Source organism: Vulpes lagopus, chromosome 1 (assembly GCF_018345385.1).
Source record: "Vulpes lagopus strain Blue_001 chromosome 1, ASM1834538v1, whole genome shotgun sequence".
In the NCBI taxonomy this organism is placed as follows: Eukaryota; Metazoa; Chordata; class Mammalia; order Carnivora; family Canidae; genus Vulpes; species Vulpes lagopus.
Genome location: NC_054824.1, coordinates 68,264,316 through 68,286,393, shown reverse-complemented (window position 1 = coordinate 68,286,393; position 22,078 = coordinate 68,264,316). Strand labels below are relative to the sequence as shown.

Here is a 22,078-nt window from a genome sequence, read left to right as displayed (position 1 = left end):
AGGAGCAATTTTTTTTAAAGATTTTATTTATTTATTCATGAGAAACACAGAGAGGAGAGAGAGAGGCAGAGACACAGGCAGGGGGAGAAGCAGGCTCCACGCAGGGAGCTTGACGTGGGACTTGATCCAAGGTCTCCAGGATCACGCCCTGGGCTGAAGGCGGCGCTAAACTGCTCTGCCACCCCGGCTGCCCCCAAGAGCAAATTTTTGTAAAAAGCAGAGGCAGGCAAGGGCGAGGTGAGGTGAAGTTTTCATGGAGAGGGACATCCTGAGGAAGGCTGCCTCCCCCACCATTTCACTGTTTGCCTCATGACGCAGTCCCTTAAACCCCGTTTCCCTCTGAGTCTTTTCTCCTCTCTTCCATTGTCTGCACATCCTGACTTTCATAAGATTCACAGACAAACCCTTAGACAATTAATTGACTCATCAAGACTAGACAATTCCTAGGTCTTCAAGGCCATCTTGTTTCACCTCCTGATTCTTTTTTTTTTTTTAAAGATTTTATTTAGTTATTCATTGGATACACAGAGAGAGAGGCAGAGACACAGGCAGAGGGAGAAGCAGGCTCCCCACAGGGAGCCCGATGCGGGACTTGATTCTGGGACCGGGGGATCATGCCCTGAACCTAAGGCAGATGCTCAACTACTGAGCCACCCAGGGTCCCTCTCCTCCTGATTCTTCCCAATGACAAGACTGGACCTGGAGAAGGAGAAGGCCTCAGAAGCACCAGACGCCGGCGCTGGCTTCTCCAAAAGATAAGGCGTAGGGGGCAGTCTGGGACACCAGGGACAGAGAGACAGAAGGAGAGAATCAGACTATTAAGGAGGAAGCTGACTTTCATTTCAGTATATCGACTTCACATAATTTTTCAAAACAAAATTTTATTCCACGAGTGGTTTTCCCCCCTAATTTGGAAGTAATGCATTTGGGGCCCCCTGGGCCCCCTAAAATGTGTGATCCAGCCTGTCCAAGACTTGAATCAGGGTATCACGGGAGCTGCCTTCCTTATGCCATTGCTTCCAGGGCCTGGGAGAGTCCTGTCTGCTGCCTCCGCTGCTGAGCAGCCTGTGACCATTAACTTCTTCACCCTCCACCCCCGGCCCAGGGCGGGCCCCTGGGGCCCCGGGTCACGTGCCAGGCAAGGGGTTTGTCCCTGGGGCCCCTCCGGCCCCACCAGAGCCAGGATCCTCGGTGCCCAGGCCCATGGCCATGGCCCTCGTGCTCCTCGTGGGGGTTCTGCTCCCTTGCCCAGGCGAGTTCCTGCCCTTTAAAAAGAGGTTCATGAAGGTGAGCCAGAAGAGCATTTCGAACCTTCCATTGTAGTTGCCTTAGACTAGCCAGGAGGCACTGGTTGGGTTTGGAGAGCTGAGTAGGGGGTGGGGACTTGCTCCCAGGGCTGGAAGCTTACTGAGTCCCCCAAAGGGCTTCAGAGCCCTGCTGCTTCACCTGCCTGGTGGCCCCGGAGGTGAAAGAAAGTGGCCTTATGACCAGCACCAAGCCCCCCCTCCCCTGAGCCGAGCCCACCCCAGGCTGTCTCAGACCTGCCCCCCAGCCCGGCCTTACCAACCTGCCCTAATCTCTCTTCCCCCTCTCCTGAGCAATCACTCTTCATTCCCTTCCCCATCTTTCTGTCCCTCCCTTTCTTCCCACCACTCCTACCAAGTGTGAGCTGGGGGTATAGAGCATAGAGGGAGCCCAGGAAAAGGAGAGACACAGGCAAAGTACAGGTGTTCCTCTCCTGGGGCAGGTGCAGGGCAGGGGGTGGCCCCTGGTGGCCACCATCTCATGGCCTCTCTTCCCGGACCCCAGGGGCCTAGCAATGTCCCAGGTCCTCCCTCCCCTTCCCATGCAGCCAGAGAGCTGGTGGCACCAGAGTTGTCCCCACAGGTGAACGGAGTGGAGTGCTCCCACCACTCCGAGTGCGTCAGTGACTGCTGCCTAATGAACCTGGACCACGGAGGCGCCTTCTGTGCCCCCAAGGCCAGAATAGCCATGTTGTGCCTGTTCCAGGTGAGGCTCTGGGCTGGGGCAGCCAGCTCTGGCCTGAAGGGTGGGGGAGGCTAAACAGGCCTCTGGAGCTGCCCCCTGTTTTCTCACCCTCTGCTTGGAGTGCCCTCACCCCTTCCTCACCCGGCCACTCCTACTCATCCTGCAGCACAATTCTGGTCGCCTCCTCTGGGAAGCCTGCAGCTCCCACTCTCACCACAGCCTGGATTGCCCCAGTCCTCCCTGGGTGCCGTCCAGAGCATGAGCTGGCTGGAGCTTGCCCAGGGCAGGCTTGCAGCATGGCCATCTTTGAACCCCCTACCTCCAACGTAGTATCTGCACACAGTAGGTGATCACTGAATGTTTGTTGAATGAATATCTCTACCCTGACGTCACTGAGGCAAAGGAGATGGGAAAAGACTTTTTCCCTACCAGTCCCCACCTCCCTCTCTCTCTCTCTTTTTTAAGATTTTATTTATTTATTCATGAGAGACACAGAGGGAGAGGCAGGCCGCCTCGGGGACCCCGATGTGGGACTTGATCCCAGGACCCTGGGATCACATCCTGAGCCAATGACAGACGCTCAACCACTGAGCCACCCAGGTGACCCACCTCTCCAATTTTTTGAGAAGAGCCTGGCACTGCGGCAGCAGGGACCAGAGCTTGGGAGTAGGACCTGAGGTGTTTTTTTTTTTTTTCCCTAAAGGTTTTATTTATTTATTTATTCATGAGCAACACAGAGAGGCAGAGACACAGGCAGAGGGAGAAGCAGGCTCCTCTCAGGGAGCCTGATGCGGGACTCGATCCCTGAAACAGGATCATGCCCAGAGCTGAAGGCAGATGCCCAATCGCTGAGCCACCCAGGCCTCCCAATGACCTGAGTTTAAATCCTGGATTTTCCATCCCCTGTCTCTGTGACTTCAGCCAGGTCACTTCTGCTCTCTGAGCCTTAGTTTCCTCACCTGTTAGATGGTGCTAAAGTGACAACTTCACCAATATTGTCCTGGCAACGACAGTGCCCATCCGGGCTTGGTTCTGAGCTGATAGAAATGCAAAACGCATAGTATGGTCGTTACTCCTCGTCCTTTCTTATCTGGCCCTGGGCCCAAACCTTTCTAGGAAGAATGGGCTCGGCCTCCACTTCCCTGTCTGGGGAGCTGCCGATGGCCTGACTGTACAGCTGGGGTGGCCAGAGGGTCTTTTCATGATGGGCCCTGGATCTATTTTATTCAGTCCTCATGGTCACCCCATGAGGCAGGTTACTATTACCACCCCCTTTTGACGGATGAGGAGACTGAGACCAAGAACTCACTAACTTGCCTAAGGTCATAGAGCTATCCACTGTACAGCTGACAGCCCCCAGGCTCCTGCTCCCCAAGAGGTGTAAACCCCCTTCTTCCCTGTACCTTGGTGACTCCCACCTCTCGTTCACATTTCCCACAGACCAAAGGAGCCCTCAACGTCATATGCCCCTGCCAAAGCGGCTTGAGTTGCATATCCAAGGACCCAATCTGTTCCCGCCGTTGCCATTTGATTTAGAGGAGGATCCAGGCTGGTCGCTGCCACCCCACCCTCCCTCAGTCCCTTGGGGCCAGAGGCCTGGAGAGCCCTGTCTTGCTCACATTCCAGCTCCTGAGACATTAAAGTCACTTCCTGGCTCTGGCCTCTGTTTGCACTTTCTGGGAGAGGGAACCTGGGAGGGATTATTCTAGTCCGGGGTGGAAAGTTTGGCTCTATCTAGAGGCGTGGTGGTCTTGGGGCGGAGCTGCAGGAAGGGGATGGGATAGGGGTAGTGATCGAAGAGGCTGGGTCCCGGGAAGGTGTGGAGGGCTGGCTGTATGGGAAGGGCAGGGTTGGGGAATATGGCTGGAAGGTGTATGTTGGGGTGCCCATGGATGGGTTATACGGTAGGAAGGACTGGAAGGGAATATTGAAATGCTTTCCAAGGGGAGCAGAGGGTGGAGATCATTGAGAGAATGATATGAGAAGGTGTGTAAAGTGTGTAAAGTATAAATGCAAAAATGTTCAAGCCTGTGGTGGGAAAGACCTGGTGCTTTCGGGTCTCCACTCTCTCAGATTTTTTTTCAAGATTTTATTTATTTGAGAGAGAGAGAGAGAGAGAGAACATGAGCAGGGGGAGGGACAGAGGGAGAGGGAGAGCAGATTCCCCGCTGAGGAGGGAGCCTGACGTGGGGCTTGATCCCAGGACCCTGAGATCATGACCTGAGCTAAAAGGTAGACGCTTAACTGACTGAGCCACCCAGATGTCCCTCCACTCTCTCAGATATTATCGGTTCCATTTTACGAGTAAAGAAACTGAGGCTCGGGCAGCCCGGGTGGCTCAGCAGTTTAGCGCCGCCTTCAGCCCAGGGCCTGATCCTGGAGACCCGGGATCGAATCCCACGTCGGGCTCCCTGCATGGAGCCTGCTTCTCCCTCTGCCTGTGTCTCTGCCTCTGCCTCTCTCTCTCTGTGTGAGTGTCTCTCATGAATAAATAAGTAAAAAATCTTTAAAAAAAAAAAAGAAAGAAAGAAACTGAGGCTCAGAGAGCTACGTGACTCCCAAGCATCATGCCTTAGGATGCTTGGGAGCATCCTAAGATGCTGAGCCACCCACAGATTCCCTAAATGCTTTCTTATCTATATTAATTCATGTTATTGTTACAACAAGTATAGAGTAGGTACTATAATTATCCCTATTTTACAAATGGGGGGCACCTGGCTGTCTCAGTCAGGAAAATATGCAACCCTTCATATCAGGGTCATGAGTTCGAGCCCCATGTTGGGTGTAAAGATCACTAAACAAAATAAGCAAATAAACCTATTTTACAAATAGGGTATTGAGTACCCTTCTCACGATTTCAGAATAAGGGTTGGGGCTATCTGAACGCAGGCTGTCGTGTTCTAGAGGGCAGGATCTTATTTATTTATTATTTATTTTAAAGATTTTATTTATTTACTTATGAGAGACACACAGAGAGAGAGGCAGAGACACAGGCAGAGGGAGAAGCAGGCTCCCTGCAGAGGGCCCAATGTGGGACTCGATCCCAGGACCCCAGGATCACGACCTGAGCCAAAGGCAGATGCTCAACCGCTGAGCCCCCCAGGCGTCCCCAAAGTCTTTGCCTCATTTTATTGTGGACCATGTCTTGCTCAACCATTTCTCTATGGGTAGCCATTAAGAACATTTCCCAATCCAAACCATCCATTCAAGATACAAGTTCTTGGCTAAGGACACAAAAACCTGCTGTAAAGATAGCTCAAACAAAGTCGATGACTTCTCCTGCACCTGCTGGTGGAAGAGGCAGGACGAGGGCTCTGCTGGTTGAGGTTGTCCTTGTGCTCACCACCTTCTAGCTTCCTGCTCAGCCATCTGCTGCTCTCCTCTCCATCCTCCTCCTCTGTCCTCCCCTCCTTCCTCATTTGTTTCTTTGTTGCATTATAGGAGTTAATATGCAGATTCAGAGGCATTATTTTTCTGCATCTGGACATTCAAATATTACTATGTTCCTCAGATGGAGGTTTTAGAGGAATAATCCTAATGCTGAGAAGACCAAAGCTCCAGGTCACCTTCATTTAACCAAATCATTTTCTTCCCATCTGATCAGCCTTTTCTCTGCCCAGACACGGCTCTCATCTCTCAGAAGCCTTATTTCTAAGGTGAGGTCTCTACCCCCATAGGTTCCTCCTTTTTTTCCAATGAAAGGCAACAGACAATGCTATGAGTTCAAGTCCCATTTAATTTTCTTCACCAGGGATCCCTGGGTGGCGCAGCGGTTTGGCGCCTGCCTTTGGCCCAGGGCGCGATCCTGGAGACCCGGGATCGAATCCCACGTCGGGCTCCCGGTGCATGGAGCCTGCTTCTCCCTCTGCCTGTGTCTCTGCCTCTCTCTCTCTCTCACTGTGTGCCTATCATAAATAAATAAAAATTTTTTAAAAAATGATTTTCTTCACCATTGGCACCAGAAGGCCTGCCTTCCTACAGGTAGCTTGGGCTGTGTGAATATTTCTAGCCAGCAAAGTGACAGGTGTGACTTCTAGGCCTAAGCAGAGAAGCCCAAGTGTGACACATTGGAAAGGAAGTCTCCATTTTTGATGACTGGGCAATGACAGCTTTTAAGCCCTCACTCCCCTTCTGCGCCACATCTAGGCAAGCCCATATAAAGGTACACGCTCTCCTTGGTGCTGGTGGGCTGTGCAGACCACATGCCCCCAGCCTGCCCAGGGAAACCCTCACTCTGGCCCCAATGCTTAGCCACAGTAAAAACAGCCAAAGCCACACTCCCCTTCATCCTTGCTACTCACACCTCCTTACACCTGCCCTGCTGTCCTGGGAACGATCCTGTGTTCGACTAATAAATCTTTTCATATCATCTTGTTATGTGTATGATCAGTCCCAACATCTGAACCAATTTTGTTTGGTGGTTGGTTGGTTGGTTGGTTGGTTGGTTTGTTCGTTGGTTAAGATTTTATTTATTGATTGATGAGAGACACACAGAGAGAGGCAAAGACACAGGCAGGGGGAGAAGCAGGCACCCTGAAGGGAACCCGATGCGGGACTCGATCCCAGGATCCCGGGATCACGTCCTGAGTTGAAGGCAGACGCTCAACCACTGAGCCACCCTGGCGTCCCCCAAACCAATTTTGGATGAGAGTTGATTTCCCCCTCCATGAAGCACCCACAAAAGCTTTGAGTTCCCAGTTCTCTCTTGCCACAGCCAGGCCATCAGATGAGGTGGTGGGTGGGTGGCTGGGTGGTGCCTGGATCACTAGAGTCACCCATGAAGGACAGTTTACCCCAGAGAGTGTCCTGATTCTGTACCTCCTCCTAACCCCTCTCCCCCACTGCATGCACTCTCTCCTTCTCAAAAGAAAAAGAAAAAGAAAAAATTCTAATTGAAGATCTCTGGGGAAAGAGAGTGGAAAGACGAAAACTAGAACCTAATTGTTACTTGATAGTTCTGTGACTTTTGAGGAAGTTTGGCAACTTCTCTGGGGCTCAGTCACCTCATCTGAGAAAATATTCATGATGCTGTTTATTAACCATAATATACAATCAGGGGGAGCCTGGGTGGCTCAGTCGGATGAGTCTTCAACTGGGGTCATGATCCTGGAGTCCTGGGATGGAGTCCCCGCATCGGGCTCCCTGCTCAGCGGGAGTCTGCTTCTCCCTCTCCCTCTGCCCCTGCTTGTGCTCCCTCATTCTCTCTCTCTCTCTCTCCCCCGCCAAATGAATAAATAAATAAATAAATAAATAAATAAATAAATAAATAAATATTTGGAAAAAATGAGCTCTATTAAAAATAATAATAATAACATACAATCGAATTACACGAAAGAATCTTTTCAAATCCCTGGAACTCGGAGACCTTTGAATTCTAGAGCTAATGAGATCCGCTGTCATATGTGGCTAGTGATCATCAAATGGGAACATGCAGAAAAAGCACATTTTTGCATTGGTGCAAGTCCTGTAGGACAGCTGTTCTGGAATGTCAGCTCCCGCAGGGCAGGCATTTCTGGGCATTTCTGTTCCTTTTGCTCCCAGCTGTGTTCCCGGGGCCCGGAACGCTGCCTGGACTCAGTAGGTGCTCGGTGTGCTACTTGCTGACTACTGGGCTCGTCTGACAGAGACGATGGCGGCAGTGACAGATCGTGTGACCTCCTAAGACGCAGCATTGGGGATCAGGACGTGTGTGAGTGTCGGGGAGGAGGGAGCCCGGAGGCTACAAGCAGGCTCCGCTTTAAGGGTAAATACGAGTTTGCAGAGAGAAGGGCGGGCCGCGGAGGGAACCGCCGGGCAAAGACAGGAAGGCCTGGCTCGGCAGGTGCGTGCGAGAGAAGTCACCTGTTTGGGTGACACGAATGGCAAACCTGCCACATCCCTCTAGTCCCCTCGGGCACCAGCCCCCGACCGCCCGGCCCGGGCGAGGGCGCAGCGCGGCGAGCGCGGGCAGCCGCAGGCCGCGACCAGGGCGCCGTCTCCCCGCAGGACGCCCGGGAGCTCGGCCTCCAGCGCAAGCCGCGCAGGAGCGAGGGCTGCCGCCGGGCGCGCGAGGGCAGCACGAGTCACAGCCCGGGGAGGGGACCCAGAACCCGACGGAGCAGGGGGAGGGGAGGGGAGCGGCCAGCCCCGGAGCCGGAATGCGCGCTGCGACTGCACGTCCCAGACGCCTGGGGGAGCCCGAGGACCGGCCCAAGGTGGGGGCCGCCCCAAAGGCTGGGAACCCCAGGTGGGGGCGGGGGGCGGGGCTTTTCTTTGGAATGTGGGTTCCAGCTCTGGCTCTCGAGGTCATCTCAGCAAACTTCGAAAGTTGCCTTGTAAGTGGGCACAGCTAGAAGGTCGGCTCCCAGCGTGGTTCCCTGCCCTCCCTTCTCAGCAGCCCCAGGGCTTCTGCTGTGGCTCCAGGTCAGGGGGTGCACAGGAGACGGGAGCTGGTTTGCCGCTAAAGGACTTAAGGAGAAAAGGTGGAAGCCGCCTGGGAGTGGGTGTTTATTCCCTCAGGATAGGCACATGGGTTCAGGACATGAAAAGTGATGCCAGAGATTAAACTAGGAGGAGGGCACCAACAATCCTAGGGGGCAGCCTGGAGGAGGCAACCAGAGGCACCTACTGAACGGTGTCTGAGGGGGTCCCTTCAGCTCAGGCTCCTCTGCTGTGTGCAGGCAGATGGGCCCCAGAGCTAGACTGGGCTGGGAGTGGGGGCTGCCCCTTAAGGGCTGAGGGCAAAGCGACCCCCAAGGGCAAGGTCAAAGTCCTGTCTTTCCCAGACATTCCTGCACCTGGATAATGAGTTGTTCCTGCCTGCTGGACCTGACTTGGGTATTTCTGAAGAATGAGAAATCATTTAAAATCATCTATGGCTGTTGTAAGAAAACAACAGGAGGAGGGGGAGGGGAGGAGAGAGGGAGGAGGAGGAGGGGGAGGAGGGGGAGGAGAAGTAGTCAGCTAAGTACATTTTCTTCTAATGCTCTCTCTTCTTTGTTGCCTCCCCCTCCTCCATCCACTCCCACTGGGTATGCAGGTTAAAATGGGCTGCGCACAGGTTGCTGGGGCATGTGTGTGTGTGTGTGTGTGTGTGTGTGTGTGTGTGTGTGTGTGTGAAGGGTCAGAGAGGCAGGAAGCTTAGGCTTGGGCCTTTCCCCTGTTGGGGCATGAATGAAAGTCCCCCAGAGACTTGTGCTCCCCTCCCCACCCTGATGGGCTTCAGCCCATTCCATAATCCACCCTCCAAAAGCTCAGTTTGCACCTGAACTCTTGGTTCCCCTGACCTTAAATATCAGAAATGTTAAAGAAAATGTACAAGACAGGGACACCTGGGTGGCTCAGTGGTTTGGCACCTGCCTTCGGCCCTGGATGTGATCCCGGGGTTCTGGGATCGAGTCCCGCATCAAGTCCCGCATCGGGCTCCCTGTGTGGAACCTGCTTCTCCCTCTGCCTGTATCTCTGCCTCTGTCTCTCTGTGTCTCTCATGAATAAATAAAATATTTTTTTTTTAAATGTTGAAGACAATGTGTATAACAATTGCCAGTCTCAATCCGTAGAGCGTGCAACGCTTGAGCTCCATCCAGGTTATGAATATGAGCCCCACATTAGATGCAGAGATTATTTTAAATAAATAGAGTGTTTATGGAGCATTTACTATATGCCAGGGGCAGCACTAGATGCTTTACACGAATGACCTCACTTAATCCTACAAAAAACCTTATGAGGGGTCAGAGCTATTATCACCCCTATTTGAGGGAGGGAAAATTGAGATGGATTGAGCAATTTGCTCCTAGTCACACAGCTTGAAAGTGATGAATTGGGCTCTTCTGGGAGACCAGAAGAGAAAGGAGGTATGAGGCAGAAGGAAAGAGCTTGAGGGAAAGAAAGATTGGAGCACCTCCTATGCTGGGGGGAAATCCAGGGAGAGCATGAATCAAGAGGAGTTTTGGGAAGTTGTGCGTAGGCTGGGAGGCTTTTAGAGCCAGATGCTAGTTTACTGGCTATGTGTGTCGTGAGTTTTCAGCAGAAGCAGGATTCAAGGCAGCCCTGCTATAATTGGATTACATTTTGGAGATAAATAATTCAGATTTTGGACCCAAAGTTCCATACTCAGCTATACTTCTGATTAAGTGAGCCCTCAGTCCTGATCCAAGTGTGCCCTCCAGGATGACGGCTTATTGTGCAAGAGCTCAGGAGTTGAGATAGAAGCTGAGGTTTACTTAGAGCACCCCCTGTAAGTCTTAATGACACTGTAACCCATGTCTTGGTAGAAATTGCTTCTGTACTAAATGTGCCAGACAGATACTTGGTGTTACATGCACATCAGAAAGATACAGGGTTACAGTCCATAGTGGTACAGGAGCTCCCCTTATTTGGAGAAAGTCTACAAAAAGAAAGTCTCCTTGGAAGGAGAGATTGCAGGCTGGAAACCCAGCCTCCAAAAATACCCGATGCCTTCAAATTTAGAAGGGGAGGGGAAGATGTGTTGCTGATACAATTAAACTGGCTTCATGTGATGGGAGGAAAACTTTTCCTCTACTCTCTTAGGTTCAGTTTTTGGGGTCTGCAAATTAAACGGACACAAGATAGCTTGGCAAGAGAAAAGACAGTTGTTTTATTAATTTGCTTGTTTGGGGGGGGAGGGGGAGGGAGACAAGCAGACTCTCCACTGAGCAGGAAACCTGATGTGGGTCTATATCCTAGGATTCAGAGATTATGACCTGAGCCAAAATCAAGAGTTGGACATTTAAGCAACGGAACCACCCAGGTGCCCCAAGTCAGATTTTTATTCACATACATATGTGGAGGGAATTCACAGAAAAAGGTGACTCGATGAGGCAGTTGGAATTTGGGGCATATACACCACCTTAATTGGGGGAGGGGAATGGGAGAAGGACACTTTGGAAAATGGTCTTAATAGGGGGAGGGATGGGAAGAAGGGGCATGTAGAAAAAAAAAAAAAAGCTAAATGGGACCTTAGGAGAGTAGATGGGTCCTTAGGAGAGTAGGTGATAGTCTTGTGACAATGTAGTGCTGACATCCACCAATGGTAAGACTCCAGTGAGAAGAGTCAATCTTTCCTGGTTGCAAGAAACCTCCCCAGGAGGGAATTTATGATGGTTGAATTCTTTGGGGAGCCTCTGCTTTTAGGTGGATAAGGAGTTTTAGAAAAAAGCCAATTCTCAAATGCCTTCAGCTTACAGTAGCAGCACTATTCAGTGGAAGTGAAACATGAGACACATAAGTAATTTTAAATTTTCTAATGGCCATAATTCAAATTTGATAATGTATTTTATTTTTAAAAATTCTTTAAATTTAATTTAGTTAACATATACTGTATTATTAGTTTCAGGGGTCGAATTTAGTGATTCATCAGTTATACGTAGCACCCAATGCTCATTCCATCAAGTGCCCTCCTTAATGATCATCACCCCGTTATCCCATCCCCCCACCCACCTCCCTTCCGGTTTCCTCAGGTTGTTTCCTAGAGTTAATCTTTTATGGTTATCTTCCTCTCTTTTCATCTTATTTTACTTTTCCTTCCTTTCCTCTGTGTTCATCTATTTTGTTTCTTAAATTCCACGAGTGATGGGGATCCCTGGGTGGCTCAGCAGTTTAGCGCCTGCCTTTGGCCCAGGACGTGATCCTGAAGTCCCAGGATCGAGTCCTACAACGGGCTCCCGGCATGGAGCCTGCTTCTGTCTCCTCCTGTGTCTCTGCCTCTCTATGTCTATCATAAATAAATAAATAAATAAATAAATAAATAAATAAATCAGACTTAAAAAATTCCATGAGTGAAATCATGTGATATTGTCTTTCTCTGACTGACTTATTTCACTTAGTCTAATACCCTCTCATTCCATCCATGTCACAAATGGCAAGATTTCGTTCTTTTTGATGGTTGACTAATATTCCATTGTGTGTGTGTGTGTGTGTGTGTGTGTGTGTGTGTGTGTTGTGTGTGCACCACATCTTCTTTATCCATTTGTCTTCAGTGGACATCAGGACTCTTTCCATAGTTTGGCTATTGTGGATATTGCTGCTATAAACATGGGGGTGCAGGTGCCCCATCAAATCCCTATGTTTCAGGGCAGCCCTGGTGGTGGTTCAGCAGTTTAGCACCACCTTCAGGCCGGGGCGTGATCTCGGGGTCCTGGAATCGAGTCCCACATCAGGCTCCCTGCATGGGGCCTGCTTCTTTCTCTGCCTGTGTCTCTGCCTCTCTCTCTCTCTCTCCATGAATAAATAAATAAAATCTTTTTTTAAAATCCCTATGTTTGTATCCTTTGGATAAATACCCAGTAGTGCAATTGCTAGGTCATAGCATAATATATTTTATTTGTAACCCAATCAAAAATGTTATTTCGGGATGCCTGGGTGGCTCAGTGGTTTAGCGCCTGCCTTCGGCCCAGAATGTGATCCTGGAAACCTGGGATCGAGTCCCACATCGGGCTCCCTGAGTGGAGCCTGCTTCTCCCTCTGCCTGTGTCCCTGACTCTCTGTGTGTCTCTCCTGAATAAATAAAATCTTAAAAAAAAAGTTATTTCAAAATGGAAAATACTTGAGATATTTCATATTCTTTTTTTCGGTAATAGGTTTTACAAACCCAATTTGTATTTTTACACTTATCCCAATTCAAGTCAGCCACACATCAAGTGCTCAGTATGTGGCTAGTTGATACCATATTAGACGGCATATGTCTACAAGGTCCAGAATTAGGAATTTTTTATGGATTCAAGCCTGCAGATACTCCTGCCTGCTTCTATTTCTAGCAGATCTAGAAAAAAAGTCACATAAATTGGGGAGCCCCTGGGATTAGGATATTAAAGAGGCAAATGTCACTGGCAAAGCTAAAACCTATAGGACATTTTTTTATAGAGAAATAGTGCATGTGGAGGATGGGGTGGGGAGTGGGGAGGGACAGAGGGAGAGGACAGAGAGAACCTTAAGCAGTCTCCAGTGTGGAGCCTGACGTGGGGCTCAGTCTCACAACCTTGAGATCATGACATGAGCTAAAATTAAATAGGACACTTAACCCAGCCACCCAGGTGCTCCCTGCAGAGGACATCTATGGGAATTAGAAAATGATGATTCCTGGGACGCTTGGGTGTCTCAGCTGGTTAAGTGTCTGCCTTTAGTTCAGGTCATGATCTCGGGGTCCTGGGACCGAGCCCCGGCATCTGGCTCCCTGCTCAATGGGGAGTCTGCTTCTCCCTCTCCCCAACCCCCACACGTGCTCTCTCTTGCTCTCTCTCTCTCAAATAAATAAAATCTTAAAAAGGAAAAGAAAGAAAATGATGACCCGTCTTGGCTACAGACAGTGAGAGAAGGTGCTTTTGAACAACAGCAACACAACAAGAGATGCTCCCCTTCTGGCAGTCTTGTATTAGTGTCAGTGCAGAAAAACAAGAACCACTCCAGGGGGTTCAAGTAGAAAGGATTTAATACAGGGGACAGGGGGTTGGGGTCTTTGCTGCTTGCTTCCACAGAGCCCAGCTCCCCAACAGCCATTGCCCGCCTTCCTTGCTAACCAAACCCCAGTACTGTTTGGACAGTACTGTGTCCAGCCCGAGAAAGATCACGTTAGTCCAAGCTGGTCATGGCGGTCCCATTCCCTTTGCCCAGCACTTGACTTCACAGCCCCCGCTGTGGCCATAGGTGGTCATATGACCCAGTTGGAACCATTGGGATAAGAAGTCAGCCTGGAGGGGCAGCCCGGGTGGCTCAGCTGTTTAGCGCCACCTTCAGCCCAGGGCCTGATCCTGGAGACCTGGGATCGAGTCCCATGTCAGGCTCCCTGCGTGGAGCCTGCTTCTCCCTCTGCCTGTGTGTCTCTCACGAATAAATAAACTAAAAAAAAAAAAAAAAAGCCCGGAGGCTTTCCGGCAAGATAAGATGGCCTGCCCTAAGCTACCTTAGAATACGGGGAGACAAGATGACACCAGGAGCTGCTGGGAAGGCAGCTGCCAGTTGAGAGGAGGCACGAGAACGGCAGGTCTGCCAGCATCCAAACAAATGCCAGCACTTCCTATCTCCAGACTTCTTGATTCGTGAGAAATGTGTGTCCCTAGTTATTTAAGCCATCATTACATGGTTTTTTTTGTTACATTCAGGTAAATCCAGTCCTAAGTCAGAAACCTAATGGTTACTCTAGGGAGGCATTGATCACCAACCACAAAATCCTGGGGCTGGGAGAGCATCTCGATTTTAATTAATTCACTCTCTTCCTTCTTTGCATGAATCTCCTCTCCTGCATCTCCACTAAGGGTCAGTGGATGTCCACCTGCTCATCTCAGTGATGGGGACTTCAGTCCTGCCCAAGGCAATCCAGGTTTGATGGCTCCAGGGGATATAAAATTTTATATATATATATATATATATATAAAATTTTTAAAGATTTTATTTATTCATGAGACACACACACACACAGAAACACAGGCAGAGGGAGAAGCAGGCTGCACACAGGGAGCCTGATGTGGGAGTCGATCCCAGGCCCCCAGGATCACACGCCGGGCTGAAGGCAGCACTAAACTGTTGGGCCACCAGGGTTGCCCATAAAATTATTATATTAAACCAAAACCAAATTCCCTACAATTCCACCTATTTGTCTTCGTATGACTAATTGGGAAAGAACCGAGAGTTGTAGAAAGGGTAGGGGATGGAGTTAGATGGGTGTAGTGTTAACTTTTTCTACTTATGTGACATTGAGCAAGTTACTGAACCTCTCTGAACTTTAGTTTCTTTTATCTATAGAGACAATAAATTCTCCCTCCTGGGTCACTCTGAGGATTTGCTAGCACAGAGTAAGCCCACAGCAATTGTTAGTGGTCTGTCCTGTTAACACATGGGTCGTGTCAACTAGCTGGCACATCTGAGAGTTGGGCCCAGAAAGAAGGTATGAGCCCAGGCCAGGGACTGGTAAGCTTGATGCAGGGCAGGAATATGGGCCATTCTAACTCCCCACTAGAAGGGTGCGCATGTGTGTGTGCACACACGTGCACCTGTCTGAGAACTGGAGGGACAAGTGGGGCATCCCAGGGAGGTGCGATTGGTCCCCCAATGGAGAGGTTCCCAGCATGGCTGCTTCAAAACCTTGTCTCCAGTCTGTCCAGCCTCATCCCGCCTGGTCCCAGACACATCCGTTCTTCCTCTGACCTGTTTGACACCTGCCTTGACGAGGCGAAGGCTTGACGGGACATCAAGGAAGACACTGACTCAAGAACATTCTGGAGCCCGGGGAAGGTTGCAGGAAGAGCTTTAATTGCTGAGAATCCAATCAGAAAAGGGAGGTGCTGGTTAAGGGGGTGGCCAGCCAGGGAGAGGTGGTGGATGAGGAGCATCCTTCAGTGGCTTTACTTCTTGGAGCGCCCAGCATCGTGGCAGACACCAAAGTTGGTATTGGTGATGGAGCCCACGATGGACTTGTCACCCTCACAGGTCAGGCCCCGCTCACAGGGACACTTGTAGTAAACCCCATAGAGCGTCTTCAAAGACACAGAAACAGTGGAATCACAGGCTGTCGCGGGGGTGGGGGTGGGGGGCTGCTTTGGGCATAGCCTGCCCCTCGCTCCCCGCTCCCCGCCTGACCCAGAGAACCCCGGGCCAGGCTCTTTTCAGACTGTCCCCTCCTGACTGCCACGCCAGGGGGCGCTGTGGGCCTGGAGGACGCCCGGCCCAGGTTCCCCACTCGGCTTCCTTCGTGCTACTAACTAGATCTCCCTGGGGAGCCTCCAGTTACCCATCGGTGAAATGGGAATAACAAATCTCCGCCCCCACCCACCTCACTGGTCAGTCGTGAGGTTCGAAAGCGTCGAGCGGACGGGCCAGTGCCTGGAGCCTGCTGACCCGCTCCCTGACCCGCCCCCCCGCTGTGCCTCGTCCCCAGCACCGCACGGCCCGCGGCACCCACCTTGGCAGAGCACTCGCTGTTCTCGCTGGCCTTGGGTGCGCAGCGGGCCAGGCTCAGCCCGGTGTCCCGGTGGCAGCACTTGCTCTTGCACTGGACGCTGTTCAGACAGAGCTCGCCGTCTTCCTGCCGGGCGGCCAGTTAGCGAGGGCCCTCGCCCTTTGTCCCTTCGCCACCGCCACCGCCCACAGCGCGTCCCCCGCGGGGGCGCGGGTGAAGGACCCAACCCGCGGGCTGGCGGCCAGTCTGCCCACCCCCAGCCCCACCCGCGCGAGAAGCTGCGAGACAGGACCCCGCCACGCTACCGACTCGGGTGATCCGGGCAAGACACTGCCCCCCCCCGTGCCTCAGTGTCCCCTTGGGATCTGCACATGTGACCCAAAACAGGGTGTCCGGACTTCTCTGGGTCCTGCAGTCCACTGAGAAGCCTGTGAAGGTTGAGGACCCTCCCCCAGGAAGACATATGACCTCAGGGGGATCCTGGCCCCTCTGAGCCCTGCAAGGCCGCGAGTTCAGAAACTTTGGGTAAAGACGCAGGGGGGGGGGGGGTCCCGAACCATCCGCCCTGCGGCCTCTGATCCGCTGGGAGCTTTCCAGCTGCGCGACCTCAGGCAGGTGGCTCCACCTTTCCCTAGAACTGCTTTCCATCTGAAAACGGGTTTGATACTAACGGTCCCGGTCTCAGGGGGCAGTATGGGGACTAGATGAGTGAACGGCCCGTGTCCGTGGGTCACTCTAGGTCCGAAGCCAGAATCACCGGGAGCTTTCTAAACTACTGGACCTTCTGAGCCAGGGCTTCCGGGGCAGGAGCCTGGGGCTGTCCCTCAGCCAGGTCAAACCCCTGCTCTGCGCATGCTCCGTCCCATCAGCCTGGTCTGAGCCCCCCCCCCCGCCCCCCAACCCGGTAGGAGGCGCAGGGTGGGCCTGGACAGTGAAGCAGAAGGTGCCTCACCTCTCAGCCTCCGGGCAGCCCCAGGTGGAGACGTGGGAGGTAAAGATCTAAGCTTAAAAAGTCCCCACCTGGATGTTCAGATGACTCCTCCCCTGAAGTCCCTCTTACCAGGTGGATAATGATCCCCCGAGGGTCAGGAACCGCGTAGACCACCGCAAGGGCAACGAGCAGAAGGACGAGGATCTTTTCCATGACGGACGGGGACAGCCGGTATAGGTAGCAGCTGGCAGGTCAGGTGGCAGTAGACAGAGCCAGGTGGGGTGGTAGAGCTATAAAAGGGGCCTGTCCACAGGTGACCCCCCTTCCCCACCCCACGGGGCTCGACGTAACCCGAGGCCCAGCTGTGGCCAATCTGCTGGGGGCGTGTCCTGATAAAGCCCTGGGCGGCCCCTGGCACCTTGGCAGGTGTGCGGGCGTGCACGCACGTGTCCGTGTCCGTGTGGGTGCTGATACTGCATTAATGGTTGGGTGTGGACTCGGAACAAGCCTACCGGTACCGTGTATAGGCTGGACAAGTTATCTGTTCTGAGTCTCAATCTCCTTATCTGTCAACGGGATCATTTCGAGAGCTGGGAGGCCTGAGAAAATGAAAATGGTAGACCTACCTTAACACGGTATATATGTCACTCTGGCTGTGCTTTCCGCCTGCCCTCAACCAGGGGGCTGCCTCCATGAGTGATTTTATTTTATTTTTTTAATTTTTTTTCTTTATTTATTTATGATAGTCACACACAGAGAGAGAGAGAGAGAGAGAGAGAGGCAGAGACACAGGCAGAGGGAGAAGCAGGCTCCATGCACCGGGAGCCCGACGTGGGATTCGATCCCGGGTCTCCAGGATCGCGCCCTGGGCCAAAGGCAGGCGCCAAACCACTGCGCCAACCAGGGATCCCTCCATGAGTGATTTTATGGGCCTTGGGACGTTGCTTCTCTGAAGAGTCTTTCCCGTTTCCTTTCTATTTCCCTTCCTAGCTGCATCCTGGAATTAAAGACCCACCCGGTGGTTAAGGCTTCCTCTCACATCCTCTCCCACCCAAGGCCACATGTGAGCGTGAACAATAGTTGGTCCTGGCTGAGACTGAGGTCTTGTGAGCTTCAGATGACCCCAGGGCTGGAGGCTGGGAAGAGGCACAGCTGCCAGAGTGTGCTCAGGTGTAGGACCAGAGCGATTTTCCCTGGAGGACTGGTCATTGCAGTCAAGGACCCCTTCCCCATCCCAGGATGTGGAAGACTGCTCCACTGTGGAGGCCCCAGATTGGGCTGCTGAGAGCAAAGCTTTGATCCAGACAGACTTGTCTTCCAAACTCAGCACTCACTAGCTGTGTGACCCTGGACAAGTATCTGAGCCTCGGTTACTTCATCTATACAAGGAAGTTGATGGCTCTTTCTTTGTAAGGTTGAGATTAGAACAAGACAATGTATGTCAGAGTGCCTGGCGTGTAGTAGATGCTTTGCCCATGTAATACCACCCTCCTTTCTTCCCCCTTATACCGCTAGAGGGTGGAATATAGGGGAGCACCTGGAGGAACCAGCCAGGAGACCCTCAAAATGGGAGAAACCCCAATTCTAGACAGAGAAATACCACTGATTAAAGAACCACTGTTCTCTCTTATTTTTATAGGCCTCAGTCTTTAAAACTGCTTTTCCCCCATGAGCTCGTTCTGGCCCTTCCTTCACTCCCTGCCCTCTCCACCTCATTACATCTGTGAGCTGAGCCACAGGGAGGGTAATGACGCTTTCCCACTCACAAGTCAAGGCCAGGAGGCCCCTGAAGGAACTGGAGGAGCTATTTCCACCTGTAAAGGGAGCTGTGAAAAATCCATCAGTCCTATCTCCAGCTGGGCACAGCCAGCTTCCCAGAGGAGAAAGAATGCATTTTCCCCTTATAAATGAAGAGTATAGCAAAGAGAACTTTGGCCAATGTTTGTGCTTCCAAAACATAAACAAAAATTAATTAGATTTTTTAAGTAGTTTCCATGTCCAGCATGGAGCCCAACACAGGACTCGAACTCATAAACCTGAGACTGAGACCTGAACTGAGATCAAGAGTCGGACACCTAATTGACTAAGTCACCCAGGTGGCCCGATTAAATGTTTTTTGTATCAAAACCTCATAAGGCTTAACCACCCCATTCGCAATCTAAAGAGTGTTGTGCTTTGGGTTTGTTCACTTTAAGAAGGAACCCCACGTGCAGTCACATGGATTAACCTGAGGCATAATGCTGAGAGAGGAAAGCCATAGACAAAAACAGACTGTGTATTACATTGACATGCAGTTCAAGAAAAGGTAAAATTTTTTTAAAAGATTTTATTTATTCATTCATGAGAGACACAGAGAGAGAGAGAGAGAGAGAGAGAGGCAGAGACACAGGCAGAGGGAGAAGCAGGCTCCATGCAGGGAGCCTGATGTAGGACTCGATCCCGAGACAGCAGGATCATGCCCTGGGCCCAAGGCAGGGGCTAAACCACTGAGCCACCCAGGGATCCCCCAAGAAAAGGTAAAACTAACCTTTTAGTTTTGATGAAAGTCTGCAGCTGTCCCCCTGGGAGGGCTGTTGACTGGGAGGGGGGCAGGAAAAAGCCTCCCAGAGTGTTAGAACTGTTCTAAATCTTGATTTGGGGTGTTGGTAACACATATGTAAAAATCCATATAGTGATCTGCTTAAGATTTCAGTATTTTGGGCAGCCCTGGTGGCTCAGAGGTTTAGCACGGCCTTCAGCCCAGGGCGTGATCCTGAAGACCCGGGATCAAGTCCCCTGTCGGGCTCCCTGCATGGAGCCTGCTCCTCCCTCTGCCTGTGTCTCTGCCTCTCTCTCTCTCTCTCTCTCTCTCTCTGAATAAATTTAAAAAATATATATATATATATTTTTTAAAATATTTGAGTATTTTACTGTGTGTAATGTAGATACTGCACCTCAATGTTATTCAAAAAGGAGGAGATGCCTCTCTGGTCAAGTCATACCACATGGATGGCGAGGGTTGAGGTGGTATGATGTCTTTTGGTGAGTGGGGTTGGGGCACAGTGGCTGTAGACCTAGAAATGTGGCCAACCTCTTGTGGGTGTCACCTGCTCTATATTCTCCAAGATCTCCCAGGACACACAAGGGTGGGCCTCCAGCAGCAGCCATGTTAATAAATGAGCCCATCTTGCTCTCCACCACTATGGACTGGACAAGAGACGGACACCTGACCCAAGCCTCTCTTTTCCTGGGATGTAGACTTGCATCCAATAGCTTGCCTTCAAGCTGATCTGAAACATGAAACTAGCAAAGCCCAGGAAGGCAGATCTCTGATGTGCTGACGAAGAGATGGAGAAAGCTGGTCTGCCGAAGGGAGGAAGAGCGGATCAGCCATTCAAGAAGAAGCAGTGGCAGCCATACCCTGACTTCTGATGGATTTCCATGGCTGGCTGCATCCCTGCCCCTGTGGGGCCTGAAGCTCCCTTGTGTTCCTATAGTACATCCCCTTTGCTTAAGCCACAAACACAGACAACTCACTTCTGGGAAGGGGCTTAGAGCTGTGGATCAAAGTTAGATGTATAGCAACCCTGGGAGTCAGAGCAGGAAGCAGACATGGAATACACTCAAGATTCAAATTCCCCATTGGGAGACTTGCTTGTGTCCTCCAATCCTGTATGCATGAGCTGCACTGGAGAGAGCCCTGAGGCGGACAGCCCACCTGGGCCTCATGAAATGGGGAGGGACATTCTCCAAATAGTGGATTTTTTAAAAAAAATTTTTATTTATTTATGATAGTCACACAGAGAGAGAGAGAGAGAGAGAGAGAGAGGCAGAGACACAGGCAGAGGGAGAAGCAGGCTCCATGCACCGGGAGCCTGACGTGGGATTCGATCCCGGGTCTCCAGGATCGCGCCCTGGGCCAAAGGCAGGCGCCAAACCGCTGCGCCACCCAGGGATCCCCAAATAGTGGATTTTTGTTACCAAAGAAAGGGGAATGATTCTGGGCAAACCAGAATAATAGGTACCCCTTCCATTCCATCGGTGGCTGCCAAGTCCACAGACTATCCCTAGAAGTAGACTCAAATTACAACCAAGGTGTGTGATAATTGTGACTTCCAAATTTTCTCTGACTATCCAATCTCCAACTTGTTTAGGTGAGGGTAGGAAGCGAGGCATGCAGTGACTTTCAGTTTGACAGTCTCTTTTTATTTTATTTTATTTTATTTTATTTTATTTTATTTTATTTTATTTTATTTTATTTTATTTATTTTTTTATTTTTGACAGTCTCTTTTTAATTCAATACTCAGCCTCAAAAAAAAAAAAAAAAAAAACTCAGCCTCAAGTGTTCCTTTCACCACCCCTCTCTCCTGACCAAGGTAGAATGGAACATGGAGGGAAGCTTAGGTGCTTCAAGGAAGCAGGGGCAGGGGTCTCTATGATCTGAGCCCTCAGTGGCTGCTGTAAGGATGTCTCTGGTCCCATCTCATCCTTCTGGTCCTGTATTTTTTTTTAAAAGATTTTATGTATTTATTCATGAGAGAGAGAGAAACAGGCAGAGGGAGTACTAAGCAGGCTCCATGCAGGGATCCCGATATGGGACTCCATCGGGGACCCCAGTATCACGCCCTGAGCCAAAGGCAGATGTGCAACTGCTGAGCCACCCAGGTGTCCTGTATTTGTAATCTGGGCTCTTATTTTTTTATTTTTTTTTAAATATTTATTTATTTATTCATGAGAGACACAGAGAGAGGCAAAGACACAGGCAGAGGGAGAAGCAGGCTCCCCGCAGGGAGCCTGATGCGGACCCTATCCCAAATCCTGGGATCATACCCTGAGCCGAAGGCAGACACCCAACTGCTGAGCCACCCAGGCGTCCGGTAATCTGGGCTCTTAGTACAGTTCCTCCTTTTGTCTGGTCAACAACCAAGTGAACTCCTTCCCACCTCCCACCCCCATATTTATAATCCCAACTCCTTGCCAGTGCTCCCTTCAAATGTTGCAACTATCCTGTGTCAGATCAAAATGCTAGGGAGATGGCCCAATGTCTCACAAGTTACTGCCCCCGTGCTAAATTCAGGATGTCTGTGTGATGTTGCCTCTCTTTCAGTTTGGTCATGATCATATCTCAATATTTTGAAACTTAGAGGCTAAATTGCAAAGTTAGTGACCGTCAAAGAAGAAAGAGGGATAAACACCAAAATGTTAATAGTGGTAGTAATAATGATAAACATTTTGAGCACTTTTATATGTGAGGCCTTGAGCCAGTTTTGTAATTTTACCTAACTCTTAT

General features: G+C 50.9%; 2 protein-coding genes across 2 annotated transcripts; one reads left to right on the top strand and one right to left on the bottom strand.

Moving 5' to 3' along the window:
* Positions 1 to 1,209: 1,209 nt before the first annotated feature.
* On the top strand, positions 1,210 to 3,525 carry CLPSL2 (colipase like 2). Its single transcript, XM_041748202.1, has 3 exons — positions 1,210 to 1,287; positions 1,810 to 2,010; positions 3,430 to 3,525. Exons 1-3 carry the CDS (start codon positions 1,210 to 1,212, stop codon positions 3,523 to 3,525), a joined length of 375 nt encoding a protein of 124 aa, XP_041604136.1.
* An 11,702-nt stretch (positions 3,526 to 15,227) lies between these two features.
* LOC121472966 (colipase) lies at positions 15,228 to 17,168 on the bottom strand. The gene is made up of 3 exons (XM_041724710.1): positions 16,938 to 17,168; positions 15,881 to 16,003; positions 15,228 to 15,455 (listed from the first exon to the last, which is right to left on the bottom strand). Exons 1-3 carry the CDS (start codon positions 17,019 to 17,021, stop codon positions 15,324 to 15,326), a joined length of 339 nt encoding a protein of 112 aa, XP_041580644.1. The 5' UTR covers positions 17,022 to 17,168; the 3' UTR covers positions 15,228 to 15,323.
* Positions 17,169 to 22,078: the final 4,910 nt, after the last annotated feature.

What these genes read in the sequence shown, in the direction of transcription:
- LOC121472966 (XM_041724710.1), bottom strand. Translation starts at nt 17,021, where the DNA reads ATGGAAAAGATCCTCGTCCTTCTGCTCGTTGCCCTTGCGGTGGTCTAC. An exon ending in GGGGGATCATTATCCACCTG is followed by an intron (nt 16,004 to 16,937) that starts GTAAGAGGGACT and finishes GCCGCCCGGCAG; the next exon opens with GAAGACGGCGAGCTCTGTCT. An exon ending in ACAGCGAGTGCTCTGCCAAG is followed by an intron (nt 15,456 to 15,880) that starts GTGGGTGCCGCG and finishes GTGTCTTTGAAG; the next exon opens with ACGCTCTATGGGGTTTACTA.
- CLPSL2 (XM_041748202.1), top strand. Translation starts at nt 1,210, where the DNA reads ATGGCCCTCGTGCTCCTCGTGGGGGTTCTGCTCCCTTGCCCAGGCGAG. An exon ending in TTAAAAAGAGGTTCATGAAG is followed by an intron (nt 1,288 to 1,809) that starts GTGAGCCAGAAG and finishes CCCGGACCCCAG; the next exon opens with GGGCCTAGCAATGTCCCAGG. An exon ending in CCATGTTGTGCCTGTTCCAG is followed by an intron (nt 2,011 to 3,429) that starts GTGAGGCTCTGG and finishes CATTTCCCACAG; the next exon opens with ACCAAAGGAGCCCTCAACGT.